The 26218-nt window shown below is 45.3% G+C and overlaps 3 protein-coding genes across 3 annotated transcripts in view; 1 reads left to right on the top strand and 2 right to left on the bottom strand.

The window, feature by feature from the left end:
* Positions 1-797: 797 nt before the first annotated feature.
* Positions 798-1268, bottom strand: LOC114561425 (histone H3). Its single transcript, XM_028587448.1, has one exon. The coding sequence runs from the start codon at positions 1257-1259 to the stop codon at positions 849-851; it is 411 nt and encodes a 136-aa protein (XP_028443249.1). The 5' UTR covers positions 1260-1268; the 3' UTR covers positions 798-848.
* Positions 1269-2015: 747 nt separating this feature from the next.
* On the top strand, positions 2016-2754 carry LOC114561118 (histone H2A). Its single transcript, XM_028586842.1, has one exon. The coding sequence runs from the start codon at positions 2027-2029 to the stop codon at positions 2408-2410; it is 384 nt and encodes a 127-aa protein (XP_028442643.1). The 5' UTR covers positions 2016-2026; the 3' UTR covers positions 2411-2754.
* A 1262-nt stretch (positions 2755-4016) lies between these two features.
* orc1 (origin recognition complex, subunit 1) overlaps positions 4017-26218 on the bottom strand; it is a 37197-nt gene continuing 14995 nt past the window's right edge. Inside the window, exons 7-17 of the mRNA XM_028586841.1 lie at positions 22297-22404; positions 20570-20816; positions 17900-18006; positions 16406-16507; positions 14486-14657; positions 12917-13024; positions 11528-11677; positions 9587-9706; positions 7583-7752; positions 6989-7076; positions 4017-4468 (exon numbers count right to left, since the gene is read on the bottom strand). Of these exons, the coding sequence (XP_028442642.1) occupies positions 4274-4468; positions 6989-7076; positions 7583-7752; positions 9587-9706; positions 11528-11677; positions 12917-13024; positions 14486-14657; positions 16406-16507; positions 17900-18006; positions 20570-20816; positions 22297-22404 (1567 nt within the window). The 3' untranslated portion in view covers positions 4017-4273. The remainder of the gene's footprint in view (positions 4469-6988; positions 7077-7582; positions 7753-9586; positions 9707-11527; positions 11678-12916; positions 13025-14485; positions 14658-16405; positions 16508-17899; positions 18007-20569; positions 20817-22296; positions 22405-26218) is intronic.

Below are 26218 nucleotides of genomic sequence, written 5' to 3'. Positions count from 1 at the left end.
AGGCCCTACACTTTATTATTCCTTATGAGGCATTATGGTTCTAAAGATAATGTGGTATACGTGCAGTTTAGTGTCCCAAATTCCCCATACAATGTCCTTAATTAATGATGAACCTGCTAGACCACCTATGCTACCCTAACCCTGACTTTAACCTGTCTCAAATAAGACCTTCATCTTTGGGACACAAAGTTTTTGGAAAATAATTTGGGACACTAAACTGCACGTAAGACAGATAATGTTTTGTAAGGGTTAGGAAATAAAAAGGGTCAGTGGGAAAAAGGCCTTATCTTGAGAGAGAGAGAGAGAGACACACACACACACAAGAATATTTTTCCGCAACCTGCACAGCCTTGTCTTCATCTTGAAAGGTTATATTGCAGGGTTTTGTAAGTATCGTTTTAAATAGCTTTCATTGTGATATAGCCTATATGTTTGCATTTGTCTTAAATGAGGAGGCAGTTTAATGAAAGCTGCTGTGATCAAACGTGTTTTATGGAGAAATGAGCCAACAGTCATTTGTGTCATGAGTTCCCTCTTGAACTTAAAGCCTAAAAGTATGGTGATATTTATTGTGCGTCTCATTTCTGATTGAGGTCAGGTCAGGTCAAGTGTTGCCAATGTGCCATATTATGTAGCTCAGACTCGTGACTTTGTTGCATTGCTGAACACGTTAAAATGTGTAAATATGTAATGATCATGAACCCAGTTTGTATACTAGTGAGGACAGCGTAGTAAAGGCATAAGTTATATAAAAGTGAATCTAAAAAACAGGACAGTTTACTCTTTAAGTGGTTGTGTGTGGCTCTTAAAAGAGCCTTTTTGTTTGTGTGGTCTGGTGCCGGGTGAGTTTAAGCCCTCTCTCCGCGGATGCGGCGGGCCAGCTGGATGTCTTTGGGCATGATGGTGACCCTCTTGGCGTGAATGGCGCACAGGTTGGTGTCCTCGAAGAGGCCGACCAGGTAAGCCTCGCTGGCCTCCTGCAGAGCCATGACGGCGGAACTCTGGAAGCGCAGGTCGGTCTTGAAGTCCTGAGCGATCTCCCTCACCAGGCGCTGGAAGGGCAGCTTGCGGATCAGCAGCTCGGTGGACTTCTGGTAGCGACGGATCTCCCTCAGAGCCACGGTACCGGGCCTGTAACGGTGAGGCTTCTTCACTCCGCCGGTGGCCGGGGCGCTCTTACGGGCAGCCTTGGTGGCCAGCTGCTTCCTGGGAGCTTTTCCTCCGGTGGATTTACGGGCGGTCTGCTTGGTTCTGGCCATTTTACTTTCTCTGTGTTCACAGCTAAAGAAAGAATGCTGAGAGCCTGAGAACAGCGGCTTTATAAAGGAACTGCCGGAGCCACGGCGGCGCTGATTGGTCCAGGCAGGGACACACGCGCGATGTAGCTGAGTTACTATTGGACAAAAGGAATTCAACCTTAACCGCTCGAACAACGGCTGAGTAACGGCCACAGAAAGACACTTTTTCTCTCCTTTGTGTGTTTAAGAATCGTCTAATGGTTGGCTGGATGATTTGAGTTGTGCTTTGAGAAAGAAGCTTGGGAGAGAAGACTGAATTATTTTGTTTAATAACGAGCTGTAATTTGTTATATTGAAATTAAATGTTTGAACCTAACACTACAATTAATATTCTCTCTCTCATGAACCCATGAGGGCAGTTGGTATAAGACAGAGCAGAAAATCCATCATATTCATTCAACTTTTAACAAAGAGTTATGTTACATCCACAGAGAATACCACTACATCGAAATGTTGACGGTCCTGACCATTGTTTCTTATTTCTCTAGATAGTCAAATGTGAAGAAATGAGACAGGAAGCTCTTAAACTGAGGACCGGCTTTGAGATGGTGACGCTGCTTCAGACCTCTGGCTGCTGATTGGCTCAGCGCCGCCTCCGGCCGAATCTCCGCTGCTGATTGGTGCGGCAATCATTTCAACATGCCCGCCAAAACTCAAAGCTCTCCGCGGACATAAAAGGAGGGTTTGGGCTGTCATTGGCACAGTCTATCACTAAAGATCATCGCAAAATGTCTGGAAGAGGGAAAACAGGAGGCAAAGCCAGAGCTAAGGCTAAGACCAGGTCTTCTCGTGCCGGGCTTCAGTTCCCAGTCGGCCGTGTCCACAGGCTGCTCCGCAAAGGGAACTACGCTCAACGCGTCGGTGCCGGAGCCCCGGTGTACCTGGCGGCCGTGCTGGAGTACCTGACCGCTGAGATCCTGGAGCTGGCTGGAAACGCTGCCCGCGACAACAAAAAGACCCGTATCATCCCCCGCCATCTGCAGCTGGCCGTCCGCAACGACGAGGAGCTCAACAAGCTGCTCGGCGGAGTGACCATCGCTCAGGGCGGCGTGCTGCCCAACATCCAGGCCGTCCTGCTGCCCAAGAAGACCGAGAAGCCCGCTAAGAAGTAAACAACCGAGGCTCTCTGACTGCTGGAGACCAGCCCCCCAAAAAGGCTCTTTTAAGAGCCAAACACATTCCTGATAAAGAGCGCTGATTCCCACGTTGCTGTCTATATTATGCACATAATTTGGACGTTTATACAGCATTGGTGTCTTTATATGAAGCTATTGATAACCTGGATAATTACATAATTTGACTTCAACTTTTTATGTGTCAATCCGGTTGGTGACAGACAATTTATTCAGCCTTTGACTGTATTTACAGTCGAAGTAAACTGAATGCTCATCTCAAAGGGAAACTGTTTAAATGCTTTGTCTTACCTGGTAACTAAATACACCCATTGCCAAACTAACTTAACCCTCATGCCCTCCTTTATTTATAAAAAAAAAAAAAAAAAAAAACACACTTTCGAGGCGAAAATGTCCACACACAAACTGTTGATCATGTATCAATATATATATATATTTTTTTTTCATAAATCACTTGAACAACTTTTAACCTAATCAAAACCACCAAACATTCAATCATTTTCAGGATTTTAACCCTTTAAATACCAGTTTATTTGAAGGCTCTATTAAGAGCCAAACACACTTCTAATGAAGAGCACGTATTCTCTTATGCATCCAAACATTTTACTTTTATATAATGCACACAATAATGCTTTGTGAACTATTGCGCATTTTGTGTTCACATGAAACTATCCATTCATAGTATGGATAAATACATTACAACTGACTTTGACTTATGTGTAATGTCAGATGTCTTAAGTCAGATTGATAACCGCCAGATTAATAAATAAAACTGCTGCTAACTAGATACAAACATTGCCAAATTAACTTAAGACTATTATATCTAGTCAAACAAACTGGGTCAACTTTAGAGTGTTTTCAAGACATTTTACCTGGTTGGAAAGCCTCCATAACCATCAACTTTTAACAGTAGATGGCGTAGTTGTTCCAGTTTAGTAGAATTTAACCTGAACCCATTCAACTATGTTACAGAAGTAACTACTTTTTATATTACACTTTACTCTTGCAGCTGGTAAAGGTGGAGCTCATTTTAGTAACTTTTTATTCTAGTAGGTAGCTCGTCAACTTCCCCCTGGGAACCAATATCTTATCGAGTTGATTATTTTTGTTTCATCTGAATCTGTAACTAAAGCTGTATTCATGTTGAGTAGTAGAAAGTACAAGATTATATTATTTCACTTTTAAAGATGTGGTTGAGCACAAGTAGAAAGTATTTAGAGGACATTTGAGGACCTTATCTTGTGCTTTTTGGGAAACACTGATCCACATTTTTCTGACAAATTCATCAATCAATCCAGAAAATGATTGTTCGTTGCAGCCCTGAATGTGACATCTCACTACATCGTTAGAACCACAAACCCCTGAGTCATGTTTTCCTTGTGACTGTTACCATGAAGGTCTTCTCAGTGACCACAAATTAGGTTTCAAAGGCCCACAACTGGACGGCAGTTATAATGTCCCACACTCAGCGGCTGGATCTCTGAATATATACACAATAACAGGACATTCAGTCCATGAAATTACTCACTTCTGATGAGTTTTTTGTATTCATTCTTTTACAGCAAGAACAACCACCAAAGTGCAGTTCATATTAAAGACGGGGGTTTTATTGCAAATACATTGATACATAAAGATAAGATGCACTATACAACTTTAAAAATAATCCCAGAAAGAGAAAAATCTCATTTTAAACTGGGGACATAACAACAACAAAAAATAAATTCAAAAGTGTCTGTCTGAAGTTTAACACAAGAAGTGATTTAAGGTTTAAAAAGCTGAAATGTTGAGTGTGTGTGTGTGTGTGTATAACTCGGTCTGAATGAGTCTGAAGAGGAGCCTCCTTCAGTCGGCCTTCAGGGCGAACAGCACATCGTCCTGGCTGACGTTGAGGCGGACTCGCTGCAGGACCCCGAGGCGGCTGGGCTCCAGCAGCAGCAGCCTGCAGGCTCCCAGACGCTGGCACACCGCAAGGCCCTCCGACACGCTGACGGGCTGCAGACCCTCCACCCGGCACAGAGCCTGGTGCTGCACGAACACCTAGGGGACACACGGGGGGGGGACGGACGGATTATGCTCATTTTCAGGTTCATAATTGTATTTAGAGGTTGTACCAGAATAGGTTTACATGGTTTAATTTTCAAAAAACACCATATTTTTGTTGTTCTGCACATTGCTGCAGCTCCTCTTTTCACCCTGTGTGTTGAGCTCTCTGTTTTAGCTACAGAGTGAGACCTCTCACTGCTGTAACATCTTTGTTGGGAGTCGCACATGCTCAGTACCTAGGTAAGGACTACTAGCCAGTCAGAAGCAGAGTATGAGGGCGAGCCCTGACAGTACCTAGGTAAGGACTACTAGCCAGTCAGAAGCAGAGTATGAGGGCCCTGACAGTACCTAGGTAAGGACTACTAGCCAGTCAGAAGCAGAGTATGAGGGTGTGCCCTGACAGTACCTAGGTAAGGACTACTAGCCAGTCAGAAGCAGAGTATGAGGGCCCTGACAGTACCTAGGTAAGGACTACTAGCCAGTCAGAAGCAGAGTATGAGGGTGTGCCCTGACAGTACCTAGGTAAGGACTACTAGCCAGTCAGAAGCAGAGTATGAGGGCCCTGACAGTACCTAGGTAAGGACTACTAGCCTAGGCACCTTTGAAGTCCCGCCCATACACCCACCTGGCCAATCGCGAGTCAATCCCAGCTGTCAACCATGAAGTTTCAACCCGTTTTTTGGTGCATCAAATAACTAATAAAAACCAAACTGATGAGAAAAAGTAACACACAAACATCAGCGTGATCAGAACTACCATAAATGACAGAAACCATCTTTGGAGAAACATTTATTTGACGCCAACACTGAGGGAGCGGGATTTATCCCCAGATGTTTTTATACAGAGTCACTCCCCTACCGGTGGACCTCATGGCACCTAAATTGGGAAAAATTACGAACGGGGAAAGACAAATAATTTTTTGATCACGTTTGAAATATGACGTTCGTCATTTTTCAACCCAAAAAAGTCTCAGTTAGTCGTAGGTTTGTCATATGACCACTTAGTTTAGTGTGAATCTTCTCAGTGAACTACATCTCTCCGTGAACTACATCTCCCATCTCACGCAATCTACCTCACCTAGCTTGATGCTCAACTTGCTAGCTAGCTAGCTAGCTAGCTAAGCTTAGCTCTGTTCCACAACACATGTAACGTTATCTCAGCTGCTGGGTTTGAGCCAGTGAAGTGTTTTCAGCAGAGAAGCAAAAGAACAAACGAGATCCTCGGCTCATTGGAGTAACGTTACAGCGAGACGTCATCCACGAGACTTTGAAGTGTCTTTTTAATTACGCATTTTCACAGTCTTATACTTCAACAGTTTAACAATACACTTTCTGAGACTTTCTTGACTTGCAAAATGATCACCAACCTTTACTAAACTGAGAGCTACTTCATGGGTATTGAGTCATACGAAGGGCTACCGGTTTGATACACTCTTCTGAAATAACAAATGTGCTCAGTTTGCCTTTAGTTATATATGATTATTAATGATGGTTATATATGATTATTAATGATTAATGATACTCATCTATGTGTAGACACTGATCATGTTAATGATTTCTCACGATAATTATCAACAATGACTTAACAAGGTGGGAAACAGATAATATCAATATTCAATTTTCATTTTTTTAGAACAGGCCTGAGGGCTACTCGTGTGGTCCTTGGGTCGTGTTGGTGACCCCTGTATTAAACTGATGAACATCATATGTGTAAATCATGGCTCAATAAATTATTTGTCTTTCCCCATTGACTCCCGTTCATATTTTTTCCAGAGTTAAAGTGCCCGTATTATGAAAAAATCAGTTTTTCTGGTGATTTGGGGTGTTATTTTGTGTCTCTGGTGCTTCCACACACATACAAACTTTGAAAATAAATCCATCCATGGTGTTTTGAGTGAGATCTGGTTTCTGAATGTGTCCTGCCTTCAGTCTCCTGGTGAGCTGGTCAAAATCGGCTGTGACGTCACAGTCCGAAATGAGCTGGCTAACCACAAACGTTAGCTCGTAGCGTTAGCATGCTAATGCTAGCATGCTACGTCGTTCTCAATAGCAAAGCACTGCTACAACACACACACAAGTTCACCATAATCTACAAAAGAACTACTTACATGTGCGCCCTCATTTAGAAGTCTCCCAGCTGATCCTGCCTTGGAACTGACCAAAGTTGGAGAAACAGCCTTTCTTTGACTGTCTCTAGAGTTAGCTAGCTGACATGATCTACATCTGAGCTACTGAGCATGTGCCAGTGCAATCAAAGATAGTAGTGAAGAAGAAGATGAAAAGAGGTCTCACTCTGTAGCTAAAACAGAAACCAGGTGAAAAGAGGATCTGCAGCAGTGAGAGAGAGCTGTGCAGTACAACTAAAATATGGTGTTTTTTGAAAATTAAACCATGTAAACCTATTCTGGTGCAACCTTAAAATACAATTATGAACCTCAAAATGAGCAGAATATGGGCACTTTAAGGTCCCATGGCGGTCCACTTCGCCTCTCTATTAGAGCCCGCTGGTTTCTACCTGTTGGAACGTGGCCTCCTCCAATCCCAGCCGCCGAAACTCAGCGATGACGGCCCTGAGGAAGAGCTGCTCCTGCAACGACGCGCACCTGAAGACACAGACGAGCCACGTTATCTCCTCCGGACTTTACAGCTCCGTCACGGACCTTTACCACAGCAGACGTGTTGACTTCTCATAGGAGGAGAAGCACAGCTGAGATTGATAACCTTAACGATGGCTCAGCTCCATCAAGTGTCCCAGTAAGATATTTCAGTGAGTCAGCATGAACAATACCAGGACCTCTCCTAAGTGGAATGCAGCCATCATTAATGGTTTAATACCAGGACCTCTCCTAAGTGGAATGCAGCCATCATTAATGGTTTAATACCAGGACCTCTCCTAAGTGGAATGCAGCCATCAGTAATGGTTTAATACCAGGACCTCTCCTAAGTGGAATGTAGCCATCAGTAATGGTTTAATACCAGGACCTCTCCAAAGTGGAATGCATCCATCAGTAATGGGTTTGAACACACCTGGGCTGTTCCTACTACGACATGTCAACATGTCTGCCGTGAAAAAGGTCCATTGGTGTCAGTTACAGAGGCAGAGTCTCACTTGATGGCCGTGATGTAGGCGGAGGAAAACATCTCGTCCAGCGCCTCCATGACGTGGCTCATTCCCACCAATCCTGAGCCAGAGGGGTTGGCCGCAGAGTGCTCGCAGATCTCCGTCGCCCGGCGACAGATGTCCAGACAGCGGCGAGCGTCGCCCGACAGAGCGGCCACCTGCGGGAACGAGACGAGACGACAACTGTGAGGGAACGGACTTCAAGCCAGTGAGTGCTTAAAGCTACAGGGCGTACCGTATTTTCCGGACTATAAGTGGCCTTTATAGAACAACAGGCTGAATACGGTAGGTGTCCGGTATGTTAACGTAACACATTAACAGTTATTGAACTATACAATAGCACACAGAACAACTAGCTAGCAGGGCGTGGAGACGTAGCTGCACCGTTGACGAGCCCCTACCGGCAGCACGTTGTTCAAGCATCTTGCTTTCATTTGCGATTAGCCGATTAGCTTTCTTTGTTTTCTTCATTGCAGTAAGAGTCGCCTTTTCTCCAGTCTCCCTCACAAGTTTCTCCCTCATTTCAAACTCTCTTTCTGCTGCTCGATTACCGTTTTCGGGGCTGCATATTTTACTACCTGCAGTTTGTCTCTTTTCTTTCTCAGTTGTCTTTAGCAGCAGCGTTCTAGTTGTCACAAGCCTAGAGCGCCCTCTCGCGGCTGTGGACGGCAATGTTTTCAGTATGAATTAACATGTAAAAACATGTTAAATTAGATATATTTTGATATATAAGTCGCACCTGACTATAAGTCGCAGGACCAGCCGAAGTAGGAAAAAAAAGTGTGACTTATAGTCCGGAAAATACGGTAGTTTCTGTCGCCCTCCTGACGAATTCTAAGGTCTTCTGCACACCGGCTGTGTGGCGTGAGCGTGTCAGCTGCGTGAACGTGTCCGTTTTTATTTCGTCTCCCATGGTAACAGGTTAGAGTTTGCACACTGCCTGCGTGACACGCACGTCTCAGACACGGCTCGAGCCGCGCCGAAAACGCGCGCATGCTAGAAATAGAACAAGGTTGGTTTTATTTATTTATTTATTTATTTATTTATTTATTTATTCGGGACAGTGCAAATTAATGAACAATCTAACAATTCTGTACGGACTGTAAATGAGCCAGGTTATAGCATAAATGCTAATTTTCACCTGTAGTCCCGAGGCAGGAAAACAACAACATGCAAGATAATGCAAAGCAAAAGAATATGACAATATACAATATCAAACAAGGAACACATTATCACACATTCAGACAGATTACATTACATCAATAAAATTAGTCAAAATGATGACATAACTGGGAACTTTTAAGAAATAGTTTAAACTGCTTTTTAAATGTGCAATAAGTTGGACATTCTCTAATGTTGGTTGGGATGGTGTTCCAGAAATGACCTCCTCTGACAGACAGAACAGTTTGTCCAAAGGTAGTTTTTCTATGCGGGATCTCTATATCTCCTCTAAATGAGGCTCTGGTACAATAACCTCTGTCAGAGCTTGGATTAATGTATGTAGAAAGCAAAGGTGGAGCAAGTCCATGAAAAACTTTATAAATTAGACAACTGTTTTTAAAATGAATAAAATTTTCCAAAATTGAGCATATTGTATTTTCCCAAAATATTACACTGATGGTATGACAGAGATTTTTCATCAAGTAATTTTATAGATTGTTTGAATAACATTTCTATGGGTTTTAAAATTGTATTTCCGGCAAGTGACCAGGTTGTGATGCAGAAATCTATATGTGAAAATATCATTGAATGTAGAAACATTTAGTAATTGTCATTGATGATCTGATTTGTTTAAAGTTTTGTACGGACTTGTGGCTTCTTCAGGAGCGGAAACGTTTCGTTCGTAACCTCTTTGAAATTTTGAAGTATTTCTGAATTTGAACACATTTCGTTAATGGTCAACAAATTCAGATCATAATATTAGTAAAAGTAAGATTTAGGTTGCTGACATTCGATTGGTCAAATTCAGAAGGTGTGAAAGATGTCGTTTACCTTCCTGGACACCAGCTGGAGCGCGTCCTGCTCGAAGGCCTTCACCTTGTTGAGCCGCGACATGATGATCTGCTGCAGCTGCTTGAAGCTGTACGGCTGGAAGGACATCCTGGTCAGACCCTGGAGGCATTTCACACAAACACAGCGTCACGTAACCCGGGTGGCAGCGGTGCAGTCTACGTCAAAAACCCCCCAAACCCTCCTAACCAGTGGTGTAGTCTAATGGTGCGTTCTTTTTGTCCATCGAAGTCGATCTACGAGTCGTTTTGCGGAGTTACGAACCGGAAGTTGCAAAAAAGAGCGCCCCCCCCGAGGTCGTATATATACGACTCGTCAAGTCGTCTGAACTCAGAGGACCCCGAGTTCACTTTCAAAGAAGGCTACGTCGTGCATCACACGTAGTAAACATTGTGGTTTTCTACAATTTTAAGCACTTTTGTTGTTGTTGTAACCAAATGAAGAAGTCGTACACATAGCACTGTATACTGCTACCTATAGACATGTCTCTACAGTCTTATTAGGAGTTAAACATAGTGCTGTATACTACTACCTATAGACATGTTGCTACAGTCTTATTAGGAGTTAAACATAGACAGTGTCTTATTGTTAAACATAGTGCTGTATACTGCTACCTATAGACATGTCTCTACAGTCTTATTAGGAGTTAAATATCGCCTGATTAGTTATTTTGGAACTTGTGCAGCTGAAATTGACTAGAGACTCGGTTGCTATATGACAACAATGGCTTTAAGCCGAGTCTGGAGCAGAAAGCAGAGCAGTAGCCTAACGTTAATGTTAATCAAAACGTAATTTTCATGTATCAAACTGTGAAATATATTTGTGTAATATGTCAATAACTGGGTGAATAGATAACCTAAACGTTACTAAAAATGTTAAAAAAATCCATCTTTTCTCCGACTCGTAGTATTTTTGTGACAAAAAGAACGCAACAACCCGCGCGGGTTATTTGTTTTTCGACACCGATGTGACGTCACACTCGAGCTAATAGTCGCGATTACAAGACAAAAAGAACGCACCATAAGTGATACGCAGGTATATGCAGTACACCCCACTAAGAAAGCTCCAGGATTTCCATACACCCCACTTAAAAATGCCTAAAGACTATATTTTTGATATATTTTGAATTGGCTGCCCTCTCTCTCTCTCTCTCTCTGTCCTCTTCTGCTCTTTTTTTCTGTCTGCGTTCTCCTCTTCCCCTCATCATCCTCCTGGTTATTACCATCTTGACAGCAGACTATCTTGAGTTATGAAATCATACATTGCACTCTGCAAGCGTCTTTCTGTTCTGCATTTCTGGATCGGCTCATACTTCTCTTAGTCTAAACTAGAGATGTTCCGATACCAGTATCGGTATCGGCTCCTATACTGCCTAAAACGCTGGTATCGGTATCGGGAAGTACTGGAGTTTATGCACCGATCCGATACCACGTAATAAAGCCCTAAAGAAAATCTACATTAAAAGTAGTTTATTTATGTTCTTTTTCCGTTATAACTTACTGTCAAACTGGAGAATAAAAGAAAGTTCTGGGGCATTCATTGTTTGTGTTTGTTCATGTTTCACAAAGAGATTAACCATACAGGGATAGTAGTATACAGCTGTTAAAACATAATGAAATATATGACACCCCTGTATCGGATCGGTACTCTGTATCGGCCGATACGCAAGTTCAGGTATCGGAATCGGTATCGGGAAGCAAAAAAGTGTTATCGGGCCATCTCTAGTCTAAACACATCAAAATGTTGTTTTTTTTTTGCGGATGCGATGTGTAACATAATGTCCGGAAATTTTGCACGTAAATTTCGGACTCAGTGTGCGAGGACCCTAACCCTTTAAAACCCCAAAGTCCCAACCACATACAGCCACGTTTCCTAACATGTGAACTGTCCCTTTAGGAAGGACAGCAGCTCTCTCTCTCTCACCAGTCTGCTGGCCACCCTGTTGATCATGATCCTCTCCGGCAGGTCCATGGTGTTGGCGATGGTCAGCACCACCAGGCGGGCGTGGCGCCGCGTCGGCCAATCAAACAGGTTGTACATGACGTTCTGCTTCCTGGTCCACAACAGGTCCAACTACGGCCCAACACACACACACACACACACACACACACACACACACACACACACACACACACACACACACACACACACACACACACACACACACACACACACACACACACACACACACACACACACACACACACACACACACACACACACACCTGTATTACTATCTTTGTGGGGACATGTCATTGACATAATGCATTCCCTAGCCCCTTACCTTCACCTTAACCATCACAACTAAATGTCTAACCTTAACCCTTACCCTCACCTTAACCATCACAACTAAATGCCTAACCTTAACCCTTACCTTCACCTTAACCATCACAACTAAATGCCTAACCTTAACCCTTACCCTCACCTTAACCATCACAACTAAATGCCTAACCTTAACCCTTACCCTCACCTTAACCATCACAACTAAATACCTAACCTTAACCCTTACCTTCACCTTAACCATCACAACTAAATGCCTAACCTTAACCCTTACCCTAACCTTAACCATCACAACTAAATGCCTAACCTTAACCCTTACCTTCACCTTAACCATCACAACTAAATGCCTAACCTTAACCCTTACCTTCACCTTAACCATCACAACTAAATGCCTAACCTTAACCCTTACCTTCACCTTAACCATAACCTAATTCTAACCCTAATCCTAAAACCAAGTCTTAACCCTCAAACAGACCTTTAACCTTGTGGGGACCAGCATTTTGGTCCCCACGAGGCTGTGCAGACCCCACAAGTATACTGTAGTCCCCGGTTTTTGGACCCCACGAATATAGTAAAACACACACACACACACACACACACACACACACACACACACACACTTGAAGCAGGGAACATTCTCCAAGTTAAACACAAGACTTCTTAAAGGAGCACGCCAACTTATTGGGACTTTGTGTTCCTTTAAGACAGAGAGTGCATCGATTTACCCAGAGGTGCTAACTAAGTACATGTACTCCAGTACTGTCTGTACTTCAGTCCAAAACGTTGAGGTTTTTCTTTTCATGCCACTTTCTACAGATTTCCCACCGTGGTCAGAAAGAACAGGGGACACACTTTGTTTCTCTCACAAGGACTCTAGAGTCACTACTCACTCTGAAGATAATCACCATCACTCTCTCACTCTACCACACACACACACACACACACACACACACACACACACACACACACACACACACACACACACACACACACACACACACACACAGTGTGATTCCTGTCTGAGGTTCTTACTTCGTCCACCAGCAGCACGGTGGTCTCCTTCCTGGGAGCAGCGTTGCTGAATCTCTTCTCCAGCAGCGCTGCCGCGTGGTCGGCCGTGGCCTTCTGACCAGTCAGCTTCTGCAGAGACCAGACCGACCGGTCAGTCAGTCAGCGAACACATCGCGTTTGTTGATTATTGTGCACTTATATTGTAGGTGGTGGCCATTTTCATCGCGGTTTGAGCTAAAGTGATAACATATTTGTTTGCTTCACCTGTTCACCTGTTGGGTTTTTGGGTTTTGACAGAGAGGGGGAGCCAGGAGTTAACACCTGTGTGTTAGCGCCGTCGCGCTAACACACTTACACCGACTCACAAAGTAACTTTACATTTGGTAACGGCAGTGCTAGTTGTATTTTACGTGTGGAGGAGTAATTCATTGCATTTTTTTTGCACTTTTATGTTTCCTGCGTGTCTCTACGATGTGCAACATTAGACAGCCAATCACAGACATTATTAGATCTTGGTAGAAGCACACTGCGTGCTGATTGGCTCACTGACGCAGATGACACAACATTTTCCCGGTGCTAAAACGATACTTTTTTTATATGATAGTTGATCTAAAAAATGCATTTGGAATGCAGCACAAGGCTGGAGAGGCAGATTTCAAGTGAACGCAACATCGGTGTGGTTTTTCAGACAACAGCAGCTACAGACTGGTGTGTCTGTATTTCACTCCAGTGAAATACAGACACACTTTTACACCGTTTAGCTGTCAGCATTTTAACCGTGTTTACTCAAGCTGCTAGCTAACGGTAGGCTAACCTACCTGCTGCCGAGTGTAGTGTTAACAAGCTTACGGTAGGCTAACGTTACCTGCTGTGGAGTGTAGTGTTAACTAGCTAACGGTAGGCTAACGTTACCTGCTGCCGAGTGTAGTGTTAACTAGCTAACGGTAGGCTAACGTTACCTGCTGCCGAGTGTAGTGTTAACTAGCTAACGGTAGGCTAACGTTACCTGCTGCCGAGTGTAGCGTTAACTAGCTAACGGTAGGCTAACGTTACCTGCTGTCAGGTGTAGCATTAACTAGCGTCCCGTGCGGCGATGTTTCAGTTCCCTCTAACGTCCGATTTCGGAGCATCAGAGAGCAGCGGATGCATTTAAGTGGCTCCTAAATAAGGCACCGAAATCCGCGTTGCTATTCGGTCCGGTAGATAACGGTCGTTAAGGCACCGGTGCCGTATTAGCACCGGGTCTCGGACCCCCCCCGCCCAAAATAAAAACTCTTCGGATCTACACGATTCACGTGGATGACATTTTCCCCATTCAAAATGGCGATTTTCGCCAAAAAGCGATAAGTTTGCAGGTATGCAATTCGGTCGGTGCCGAAAAAAAGTATTGCATTCGGTACCCGGCCCTAGCGAATTGTTTATTATTGCGCAAGTTGATATCGCCATGACGATAAAGAAACCATATGTTGTGCAGCCCCGGTGGAAACTGCAAGCCATTTAGTCAAAGTCTGTGAACTCACCAGTGACCTCAGGTTTTTATTTTTTTTGAGATTTCTTGACTTTTGGTGTTGTGGCGTTCGCTGCTCTCACCTGCAGGATCTGGACGTAGGCCTGATGAGGGTCCGTCATCTTCATCCCGTTGATCTCGACGAAGAGGAAAGGAGGGATCTCGTCCACGTCGGCCGCGTGCTGCAGGCAGCGCATCACCTCGTGGACCGTGGCCGTCTTACCGGTGCCGGGAACACCGGAGATGTACATACACCTGAGACACAAACAGGAGGGAGAATAAGTAAGTAAAGTGTATTTGTATGTAGCACCTTTCACAGATTAAAAAAATAAATAAATCACAAAGTGCTTCACAATAAAATGCAGTACAACACAAGTCAAAAGTCAAACAATACAAGCAAATTGAAATACAAATAGAAAACATAAACAACCATAAAATCCCCTCAGAGCATCAGAGAGCAGCACAGAAGGCCTTTAAGGGGCACCAAAATGAGGCACCGAAATCCACGGTTTAATTTGGTCCGGTAGATACCGGTCGTTTACGCACCGGTGCCGTATAAGCACCGGGTTTCGGTACCCAACCCTAGCAATGCAGTAGGCTGTGAGAAAGTGGACATGGATCTGGTGAGCAGAAAAAGTGTAGTTTGGCAGTACTTTCAGTCAAAAGAAGGCCATTCAAGTCCAGCTACATGTTTAATCTGATCAATGCTGATTGGTCTGGTGGTGGCAAGGATCCTAAATTATACACAACATGGCCGCTGGTACAACATTTGGTATGAAAACATCCGAAAGAATACGAGTTGTGCACGAAGGAATCTCCAGACAGCAGCCAGAATGCAGCAACTTCAGGTACGGCAAAGGAAGGACAGTCCCTGTTTACTTCATTCATGTGTTTACTGGGTTCATGTACTGAGGATGGGAGGAGGAGTCAGCACAATCTCAACCAGAGGATTCGGTATTTGACCGAAACCCCAAAAATCTGGATTCGGTGCATCCCTATTATAAGATAAGATAGACTTTATTCATCCCACACTGGGGAAATCCCCTCTTTAAAGTGTTAAAATCCTGAAAATGAATAAATATTTGGGAGTTATGATCAGGACTGAAGTGGGTTAATAGATTTAACAACAATATTAAAAACATAATTCTATAGAAGTTTTCTAACGTGAACATTTTTGTCCTATGAATACATCAGAGCAACTTCTTGAGTGAGGCAAAAGGGGTAAAGAAACCTCGGTTTTAGGGAATGTAGAGTGAGAAACTGAGCAGACTTCTCGTATCTGACTGTTTTTCGTCTGTAGTAGAGGGTGAAACGGCAAACAATTGTCACTCCCATCCCATCCCGAGCCGACGAAAATACTCTTGTCATATCCCAATCACGTGACTGTCCCCCCAAAATTCCTGTCATGCAAAAAATCGATTTGTTCCCTATGTTGTCTTAAGTTGTCAGACTCTGTCGCCCCCCCCCAGCAGCTCTCTGGCTCCGTCCTGCTCCCGTTGATTTCTATGCTCTATTCCATCCCTATTTATTTATACTGTACTTTACACTGTAATTAATTTGAGGATTAGATGAGGTGAGCAATATATTGTCTGTTTGAGGGTATATTCATATTGTCTTAAAAATCTTGCTGTATTTATTACATTGCTACTGTGTTTACTAAATTTATAGTGTATTTGTATTGACTTTTGTATTTTAGGGTGCCTGTTAAGACCTGGCTAAGGACAACAGATGGAAACTAGGACTTGTAGCTAACTCTGGCTTGTTTACAGCAAGTAACTTGTCTGTTGATCAATGAGCAATGTCCCGATCAAATAAATAAATAAATAAATAAAAATCACGTTACCAACAGTGAAATTGAGTCCTGTACTGCGGGAGTCCCGGAAAATTGTCACCCTCTAGTCTGTAACCAACAAAAGCTGCTGTTTGTAGGAGAGGGTGGAAATCAGAGTCCCAAGTCCAAGACTGGGAACCTGGGAACCCTGGGAACAGAATCTGGATCTTACCCGCCCGTGCCGTCTACGATCTTGCTCTCCACGAAGCTGTAGATGTCCTGAAACTCCTGCTCTCTGCAGGGGAGAGACTCCGGCACCGAGGACACGTGCAGCCTGGAGAGACACATAAGAGGAGCTATGAGAAAGGATGGAGGAGGGATCTCTGAGGAGCTACGAGAGAGGATGGAGGAGGGATCTCTGAGGAGCTACGAGAGAGGATGGAGGAGGGATCTCTGAGGAGCTACGAGAGAGGATGAGGAGGGATCTCTGAGGAGCTACGAGAGAGGATGGAGGAGGGATCTCTGAGGAGCTACGAGAGAGGATGGAGGAGGGATCTCTGAGGAGCTGTGAGAGAGGATGGAGGAGGGATCTCTGAGGAGCTACGAGAGAGGATGGAGGAGGGATCTCTGAGGAGCTACGAGAGAGGATGGAGGAGGGATCTATGAGGAGCTACGAGCGAGGATGGAGGAGGGATCTCTGAGGAGCTACGAGAGAGGATGGAGGAGGGATCTCTGAGGAGCTACGAGAGAGGATGGAGGAGGGATCTCTGAGGAGCTACGAGAGAGAGGATGGAGGAGGGATCTCTGAGGAGCTACGAGAGAGGATGGAGGAGGGATCTCTGAGGAGCTACGAGAGAGGATGGAGGAGGGATCTCTGAGGAGCTACGAGCGAGGATGGAGGAGGGATCTCTGAGGAGCTACGAGAGAGGATGAGGAGGGATCTCTGAGGAGCTACGAGAGAGGATGGAGGAGGGATCTCTGAGGAGCTACGAGAGAGGATGGAGGAGGGATCTCTGAGGAGCTACGAGAGAGGATGGAGGAGGGATCTCTGAGGAGCTACGAGAGAGGATGGAGGAGGGATCTCTGAGGAGCTACGAGAGAGGATGGAGGAGGGATCTATGAGGAGCTACGAGCGAGGATGGAGGAGGGATCTCTGAGGAGCTACGAGAGAGGATGAGGAGGGATCTCTGAGGAGCTACGAGAGAGGATGGAGGAGGGATCTCTGAGGAGCTACGAGAGAGGATGGAGGAGGGATCTCTGAGGAGCTACGAGCGAGGATGGAGGAGGGGTCTATGAGGAGCTATGAGCGAGGATGGAGGAGGGATCTCTGAGGAGCTATGAGCGAGGATGGAGGAGGGATCTCTGAGGAGCTACGAGAGAGGATAAAGATTTATTTGTCATGCCAATAAAGCAACATGAAATTGAAATTGAAAATTGAGACAGAGAGAGAGAGAGAGAGAGAGAGAGAGAGAGAGAGACAGACATAGAGAGAGAAGAAGAATTGGACGGACTAACATCCCGAAAACAAACGGCCACGGATGTCACCGAAGCGGAGACATAAAACAGAACAGATCTTTATTATCATCGTTTCACAACGAAACACCGTAAAATAAAAAAAAGTAGTATATCTGGACAGTCCGTTCGCCCGCTCGCTGTCCGTTAGCAAGCGTTCGTTAGCGTTCGTTAGCATGCAATGTGTCAGAGGTCACTGCTTGCTGCGTCTCACCTGGTCCTGGCCTCCTCCAGAACGTTAGCGGGCTGTCGGGCCGGCAGCGACCTGCTGGGGATGCTGGGAGTGGCGCCGTGAGGCGTCCGCGGCGTGCCGGGTGTGACCTGTCCAAACAGGAAACGGTTAAACGAGACAAAAGGGAGAATTAGGAATGTTAACGATCAACCGTTTAACCGTTAACCGATTAAAACAGTTTAAAACAATATTCTTCAAACAAAAAGAAATTGCACGATATATATGCAGTCCCTCCAGAAAAACGTGATTATGCGATCGCATAATTCAATGCATACTAGGTAGGGGTGGGGGAAAAAATCGATACAGCATAGTATCGCGATATTTTTCGTGGCAATACTGTATCGATACACAGACGCCAAGTATCGATCTTTTATGATATATGTGTTGGTCAGTTTGTCTGCTTGACAATCACATTTTGCACCAATAAAACTGAAGTGTGATGAACAAACAGAGAAATGTATATTTTTAGATACAACAGATGTTGACAAAATTGTCCTTTCGGAGCATCATTTGAAATTGGGAAAAATCTGAAGTTGGAAAAAAGGTAATATATTGCAATATATCGCAGAATATTGCAATATCTTTAAAATCGCAATAATATCGTATCGTGACATAAGTATCGGGATAATATCGTATCGTGAGGCCTCTGGTGATTCCCACCCCTAATACTAGGGCTGTCAAAATTGCTCAAAATTGACGTTTGAATATCCCTCTAAAATAACGAACTATTCGAACATCTGGCTGCGCATGCATCCAAGGTGGCGCGCAACATCGTGACGTCAAAATGAGTCTCGACAACACGATGCCAGGACTCTCAGAGTGACTGCAGGTCTCTCTGGTAAACTCACCGGGTTAACAACAGCTCTTTTATGGTAAACGAAAGGCTCGATCCGACGAAGTAGGTCAGTGAATCACATCGAAGCATTGACGGCAATGCTGCTGCCAGTTCTGCCGTTGTTTACCTTTTTCTTCTTCTTCTGGTCCGTAGAAAGCGCAGCGTCGGTAGCATTTGCTCACCGCTGTTCACGAGAAGACTGCAGCTAGTGTCTCCACCACCAGCTGCAGGTATAAATAGTCACCGCGATCTCATGATGTCACATTTGTACGCGCCAGCTGGGCTGCGTCCGGTATGTAACGGCTTTCTGGCGCGCTAGCAAAGCAGACAGCCACACAGCCTCTGCTACCGCCAGCGTTTTTTTCCCACTTTTCCCACTTACTATATTCGAATTTAGACAGTCGTTGACAGCCCTAATGCATAATCAGCCAAAGTCTGCATATTTATGCAGGAACATTTTTTTGAAATATGGCGCACTTTCGCCGCATAAATTGCCGATTTCCGCGCAAAATATGTGGCGCTTGCGTGATTTCATAATCCCCGCATTTTCCTTGCAAAAAAGTCCCATTATATATCTTAGTAGAAAGTTGAAAAATGTTGCGTTTACTTCACACAAGAGCAGCCATTTCCCCCTGTTGCCATGGGAACGTTATGAAGTGACGTCATTACGCGACGTGAACATCATCGAAAAGCAATTTGTTGAGGGGTGAATCCCTTAGCTAATCTGTCTGCTTATCAACTCCTTGAACGGATTATAGTAACTTTTACCACGGCTTATTGTAGAAAGGCTACTGCAAGAGAAACGTATAGATTATTAAAAAAACATCATTCATGGATCATTGATGTTTGTTTGACTGCCGATGTTAGAGCTAAGCAATTTCATCGCTTAAAATTTGGGTGGTGATGGCGCAGTGGATAGGACACATGCCTTTGGTGTGGCAGACCTGGGTTCAATTCCCACTGTGATACATCAACCTGTGTCCCTGAGCAAGACACTTAACCCCTAGTTGCTCCAGAGGCGTGTGTGACCTCTGATATGTAACAATTGTAAGTCGCCTTGGATAAAAGCGTCAGCTAAAATGAAAATTGCATTAATATCATATATAGCCTATTCCATCGCTTTTTTTAAGACAACGTGCCGCATAATCAAGGATCTTTGCCCTGCAGGACTAATTTGATAGGACAGCTGAAGAGAGAGAGAGAGAGAGAGAGACAGAGAGAGAGAGAGAGAGAGAGAGAGAGAGAGAGAGACAGAGAGAGAGAGACAGACAGAGAGAGAGAGAGAGAGAGAGAGAGAGAGAGAGAGAGAGAGAGAGACAGAGAGAGACAGAGAGAGAGAGAGAGAGAGAGAGAGACAGAGACAGAGAGAGAGAGAGAGAGAGAGAGAGAGAGAGAGAGAGAGAGAGAGAGAGAGAGAGAGAGACAGAGAGAGACAGAGAGAGAGAGACAGAGAGAGAGAGAGAGAGAGAGAGAGAGAGAGAGAGAGAGAGAGAGAGAGAGAGAGAGAGAGAGAGACAGAGAGAGAGAGAGAGAGAGAGAGAGAGAGAGAGAGAGAGAGAGAGAGAGAGAGAGAGAGAGAGAGAGAGACAGAGAGAGAGAGAGAGAGAGAGAGAGAGAGAGAGAGAGAGAGAGAGAGAGAGAGAGACAGAGAGAGAGAGATACAGACAGAGAGAGAGAGAGATAGAGAGAGAGAGAGAGGGGGAAATGACAGAGTTGAGCCTGCGGCCTCTGCGTTGAGCAGTAACCCTCTATATATGGGCGCGTGCTGCACCAGGTGAGCTACCCGGGCGCCCTCAGTCTGTTCCCGGGATGTTTACCTTCTTGTTGGGAGTTTTCCGCGGCGTTCTGGCGGAGGAGCGAGTTCTCTGCTTGGAGCGCGGCGTGGCCGTAGACGCACGTCGGCTTTTTTTAAAAAACACGGCGTCCTCGTCGCTATCTTCTTCCTCCCCATCATCATCATCATCATCTTCATCGCTGCTGCTCTGGAGCTCCTTCCTGGAGGGAACAAACTCGTCCTCTCCGTCCGAGTCCGAGTCCCGGTCCAGCCGGTTGTCCAGAAGGTTCCTGCTCAGACAGAAAGTCAAAAACGTCAAAGGCTCTCAATCGGTGAAAAAAGGGGAAAGATCCGTGTAGAGCTGGGCAATATATCGATATTATATCGATATCGTGATATGAGACTAGATATCCTCTTGGATTTTGGATATGACCTACAGAAAACACTCAAATTACAGTGTCTAATTTCCTTAAGTGATTTTAAAGGTTATGTTAAAACCATAGAACATGAGTCCATCCACACATGTAGATGTTTTAACTAATGGTACTTTTATTTAATTGAAATGCACTTGAGATGTCTTTGCCTCTTTTGTGATTGTTTTGTGATTGCAAATTGTTCTTTTATGTAACTAACTTGTTCTGCTATCTCGGCCAGGTCTCTCTTGAAAAAGAGATTTTATATCTCAATGAGACTAACCTGGTTAAATAAAGGTTAAATTAAAAAAAATATCGTAATATGACCTAAATTGAACTCAGGAAAGAGGTACAGGGTTCCTTTTTGCAAATATAATAGGTATAAGCACTCATTTGTTCCTCTCGCAGTTAAGCTCATAAATGAGCAGCACTGAATGTATGACCACGAATTCTATTAATGTAAATTTGTGACTGAATGTATGTATGGATAGGACTGAAGGAATTACTGCATTTTTATAATGGATTGTAAGGATATTTATATTTCCAAATGGATACATTTTTTATACTGCCTTTTTAGAAAATGGTAACTTGTAATTTTGCACAGCTATTTGAGTAGCCTTTATGTTTAATGTCAAACTGTTTTAACCCTGTGTTTGATGTGTGTCTATGTTATTCTTGCAGCAATTTCTCTCTGTCCAAAACAAATTTCTCCTTTGGGAGACTAATAAAGAGACTTTGACTTTGACTTTAAATGTCTTCTCCTGGTTTTAAAGGCTGCATTACAGTAAAGTGATGTCATTTTCTGAACTTAACAGGCTGTTGTAGCTGTTCTAGTATTTGCCTTTTCCCCACTTAGACATCATATCCACATTACTGATCATTATTTATCAAAAATCTCATTCTGTAAATATTAGGGCTGCTCCCTCTTAGTCGACTAATCGGTTGTTTTGGTCTTAGTCAACTTAGATCTCTTTAGTCCATTAGTCATGTCTGATGCTTTTTTAATGCTGAATGACTTATTTCCAAGAAACGTACGAGCACATCTCTGGTAAACACAAGAATTAAAGTGGTGCTTTTGCAGGACTCTTTGCGGAGAAACTCAGATTTACAGATCTGTTGATTAAATCAACTAATCGATTAGTCCATACAATTGAATGAGTGTTAGTCGACTGAGAATTTCTTCAAATCGAGCGCAGCCCTAGTAAATATTTTGTGAAAGCACCAATAGTCAACACTACAGTATCGTTGCGTTATCGATATCGAGGTATTTGGTCAAAAAAATATCGTGATATTTGATTTTCTCCATATCGCCCAGCCCTAGATCCACGGCGATGGACGATGCTCGCTCTGCACTCACAGCTGCCTTCGGATGCGAGACGAGACCAGCTGGGCCGACTTCCTCTTGGAGCTCCGCGGCGTGGCGGCGACCGGCAGCATCGGACAGTTTTCGCTGTCCTCTTCAGCCCTGAACACACATCAACACATCGGACACACGTTAATGGTCTGCACTAGACTCATCGATAAGTTAGAAAACTGTTTCCAGCTTTGTTAAAAGGTCCCATGACATGGTGCTCTTTGGTCTCTTTTATATAGACCTTAGTGGTCCCTAATACTGTATCTGAAGTCTCTTTTATATAGACCTTAGTGGTCCCCTAATACTGTATCTGAAGTCTCTTTTATATAGACCTTAGTGGTCCCCTAATACTGTATCTGAAGTCTCTTTTATATAGACCTTAGTGGTCCCCTAATACTGTATCTGAAGTCTCTTTTATATAGACCTTAGTGGTCCCCTAATACTGTATCTGAAGTCTCTTTTATATAGACCTTAGTGGTCCCCTAATACTGTATCTGAAGTCTCTTTCCCGAAATTCAGCCTTGGTGCAGAATTACAGCCACTAGAGCCAGTCCCACAATGAGCTGTCCTTAGGATGTGCCATTTCTGTGTCTGTAGCTATTGAGCAGGAAATAAAGTGACATTTTCATGCCATGGGACCTTTAAATGTGAACATGTTCTAGTTTCTTCTCTCCTCTGGGACAGTAAACTGAATATCTTTGAGTTGGGGACAAAACAAGACATGTGAGGATGTCATTTTGGGCTTTTTGGGAAACACTGATCCACATTCTTCACCATTTTCTGACATTTTGGAGACCAAACAACTCATCCATTCATCCAGAAAATACTCGTTAATTGCCGCCCTAGTGAAATATTCTTAATATAGGGTTGAGGCCGTAACTTTGGGGAGGGGACTGAGAGCTCCAACTATCTAGGGGAGGTCCCGGGACAAGTAGGCATGTATTTAAAACAAATCAGACAAAAGCGTAACAAATGTCGGAAAAAGCTGAGTAGGAGAGTGAGTTTGTGTGTGTGTGTGTGTGTGTGTGTGAGTAGGAGTGTGTGTGAGAGTATGTGTGTGTGTGTGTGTGAGAGAGAGTGAGAGAGTGAGTGAGTGAGTGTGAGAGAGTGAGAGAGTGAGTGAGTGAGTGTGTGTGTGTGTGAGAGTGAGAGAGTGAGTGAGTGTGTGTGAGAGAGTGAGTGAGTGAGAGAGTGAGTGTGTGGGAGGAGAGAGTGAGGAGTGAGAGAGTGAGGTGTGTGGAGAGTGTGTGTGGGAGTGAGTGAGTGAGGAGGTGTGTGGGAGGAGTGAGTGGAGGAGTGAGGAGTGAGAGAGTGTGTGTGTGAGAGAGTGAGTGTGGGAGGAGTGAGGGAGTGAGAGGAGAGAGGTGGTGTGTGTGTGGAGGAGTGTGTGTGTGTGAGGTGAGAGAGTGAGTGTGGGAGGGAGGAGAGTGAGGAGGAGGTGTGCGTGTGGAGAGAGTGAGGAGTGAGTGTGTGTGTGTGTGGGAGAGGCGGAGAGGAGTGGGTGTGTGTGAGGAGGAGTGAGAGGAGTGTGTGTGTGTGAGAGTGAGTGAGTGTGTGAGAGGAGAGGAGGAGTGAGAGAGAGTGTGTGTGTGAGTGGAGGAGGTGGAGGTGTGAGAGTGAGAGTGAGGAGGAGGAGTGAGTGAGTGAGTGGGAGTGTGTGTGTGTGAGAGAGTGAGGAGTGAGTGAGTGAGTGTGGAGAGTGTGAGGAGGGAGAGAGGAGGAGTGAGTGTGTGAGAGAGAGAGTGAGGAGTGAGTGAGTGAGAGAGTGAGGTGAGAGTGAGAGAGGAGTGAGTGAGGGAGAGAGAGAGGAGTGAGTGAGTGTGTGTGTGAGAGAGAGTGGAGTGGAGAGGATTGAGGAGTGGGGAGAGGAGGTGAGTGGAGGAGGAGGAGGATTGAGTGAGAGAGTGAGTGTGAGTGTGTGAGAGAGTGATTGGAGTGAGTGAGTGTGAGTGAGTGAGAGAGGAGGAGGAGTGAGAGTGAGTGAGTGAGGTGTGAGAGGAGTGGAGGAGGAGTGGAGTGTGTGTGTGAGAGAGGTGAGAGGAGGAGTGTGTGTGGAGAGGAGAGGGAGGTGTGAGTGAGAGTGTGTGGGAGGAGGAGTGTGTGAAAAGAGTGTGAGTGAGTGAGGAGTGAGGTGGAGGAGTGTGTGAGAGAGTGGGAGAGGGAGGAGTGGAGTGAGAGAGGAGGTGAGAGGAGTGAGTGTGTGTGAGGGAGAGGAGGTGAGTGGGAGAGAGTGAGTGAGGTGTGAGAGTGAGTGTGTGAGAGAGGAGGAGGAGGGAGTGTGTGAGAGTGAGAGAGGAGAGTGTGTGAGTGAGAGAGGAGGAGGAGGAGGAGTGGAGAGTGTGAGAGAGTGAGTGGGAGTGTGTGTGTGTGTGTGTGTGTGTGAGAGAGGAGGAGTGTGAGTGGAGAGAGTGAGGAGGGAGTGAGTGTGTGTGTGAGAGAGTGAGAGTGTGTGTGGGAGAGAGTGAGTGAGGTGTGGTGTGAGAAGGAGGAGGAGGAGGAGGAGGAGTGTATGTGTGTGTGTGTGAGAGAGGCGGAGGAGTGAGAGAGTGAGAGAGGAGTGAGGGAGAGAGTGTGTGTGAGAGGAGTGAGAGGGTGTGTGTGAGAGTGAGTGAGGAGTGTGTGTGTGAAAGAGAGAGAGGAGTGAGAGTGTGAGAGTGTGAGAGAGTGAGTGAGGCGGTGTGTGAGAGTGAGAGTGAGTGTGAGAGAGAGGAGGAGTGAGTGAGAGAGTGAGGAGTGTGAGAGAGTGTGTGTGTGTGTGTGTGTGAGGAGTGAGTGTGTGAGAGGAGGAGTGAGTGTGGAGAGTGTGAGTGAGTGAGGTGTGTGAGAGAGGAGGAGTGAATGTGTGTGAGAGTGAGAGTGAGTGTGTGTGTGTGTGTGTGTGAGAGTGAGAGGAGGAGTGAGGAGGAGTGTGTGAGTGTGAGGGGAGAGGAGTGTGTGTGTGAGAGAGTGAGTGAGTGTGTGTGAGAGTGGGAGAGTGAGTGTGTGTGTGTGTGTGTGGAGTGAGGAGTGTGAGGAGTGAGGAGGAGTGAGTGAGAGAGTGAGTGGGTGTGAGAGAGAGAGTGAGTGTGTGTGAGAGAGTGAGGAGGAGGTGTGTGTGTGAGAGAGTGTGAGAGTGAGAGTGAGTGTGTGAGTGAGTGAAAGTGAGAGAGAGAGTGAGAGTGAGAGAGTGAGTGGTGAGAGTGAGTGAGTGAGGGAGTGAGTGGTGTGGAGAGTGAGGGAGGTGTGAGTGTGTGTGTGTGTGTGTGTGTGGAGAGTGTGAGTGTGAGAGTGTGTGTGTGTGAGAGAGTGAGGGAATGTGTGTGAGAGTGGGAGAGTGAGTGTGTGTGTGTGTGTGAGAGTGAGAGTGTGAGTGAGTGAGTGTGTGTGTGAGTGAGAGTGAGAGAGTGAGTGAGTGTGTGTGAGGAGTGAGAGAGGAGTGAGTGTGAGAGTGAGGAGGAGTGAGTGTGTGAGAGTGAGGAGAGGGAGGAGTGAGGAGTGTGTGTGTGTGGAGAGTGAGTGAGTGAGTGTGTGTGAGGTGGGAGGTGGGTGTGTGTGTGTGTGTGTGTGTGTGTGAGGTGTGGTGGTGAAGAGTGAGTGTGTGTGTGAGGAGGTGAGGAGTGGGTGAGGTGTGTGGGAGGTGAGGTGGTGGTGGGTGTGTGTGTGTGAGGTGGGTGGTGGGTGGGTGTGTGTGTGAGGTGAGAGGTGAGGTGTGTGGAGGTGAGGTGTGTGTGAGGGAGAGGTGAGAGGTGGTGGGTGAGGTGTGTGTGTGTGGGGTGGTGAGTGAGTGTGTGTGAAGAGGTGAGTGAGTGTGTGTGTGTGAGGTGGTGGGTGAGTGTGTGAGAGGTGAGGTGTGAGGTGAGGTGTGTGTGTGAGGTGAGTGGTGGTGGTGGTGAGTGTGAGAGAGTGGTGTGTGTGAGAGGTAGTGAGTGAGTGAGTAGTGTGAGAA

Source organism: Perca flavescens, chromosome 9 (assembly GCF_004354835.1).
Source record: "Perca flavescens isolate YP-PL-M2 chromosome 9, PFLA_1.0, whole genome shotgun sequence".
NCBI lineage: Eukaryota > Metazoa > Chordata > Actinopteri > Perciformes > Percidae > Perca > Perca flavescens.
Note: the sequence above shows the minus strand (reverse complement) of the source record. Positions and strands in the feature narration are given on the sequence as shown.

What these genes read in the sequence shown, in the direction of transcription:
- LOC114561425 (XM_028587448.1), bottom strand. Translation starts at nt 1,259, where the DNA reads ATGGCCAGAACCAAGCAGACCGCCCGTAAATCCACCGGAGGAAAAGCT.
- LOC114561118 (XM_028586842.1), top strand. Translation starts at nt 2,027, where the DNA reads ATGTCTGGAAGAGGGAAAACAGGAGGCAAAGCCAGAGCTAAGGCTAAG.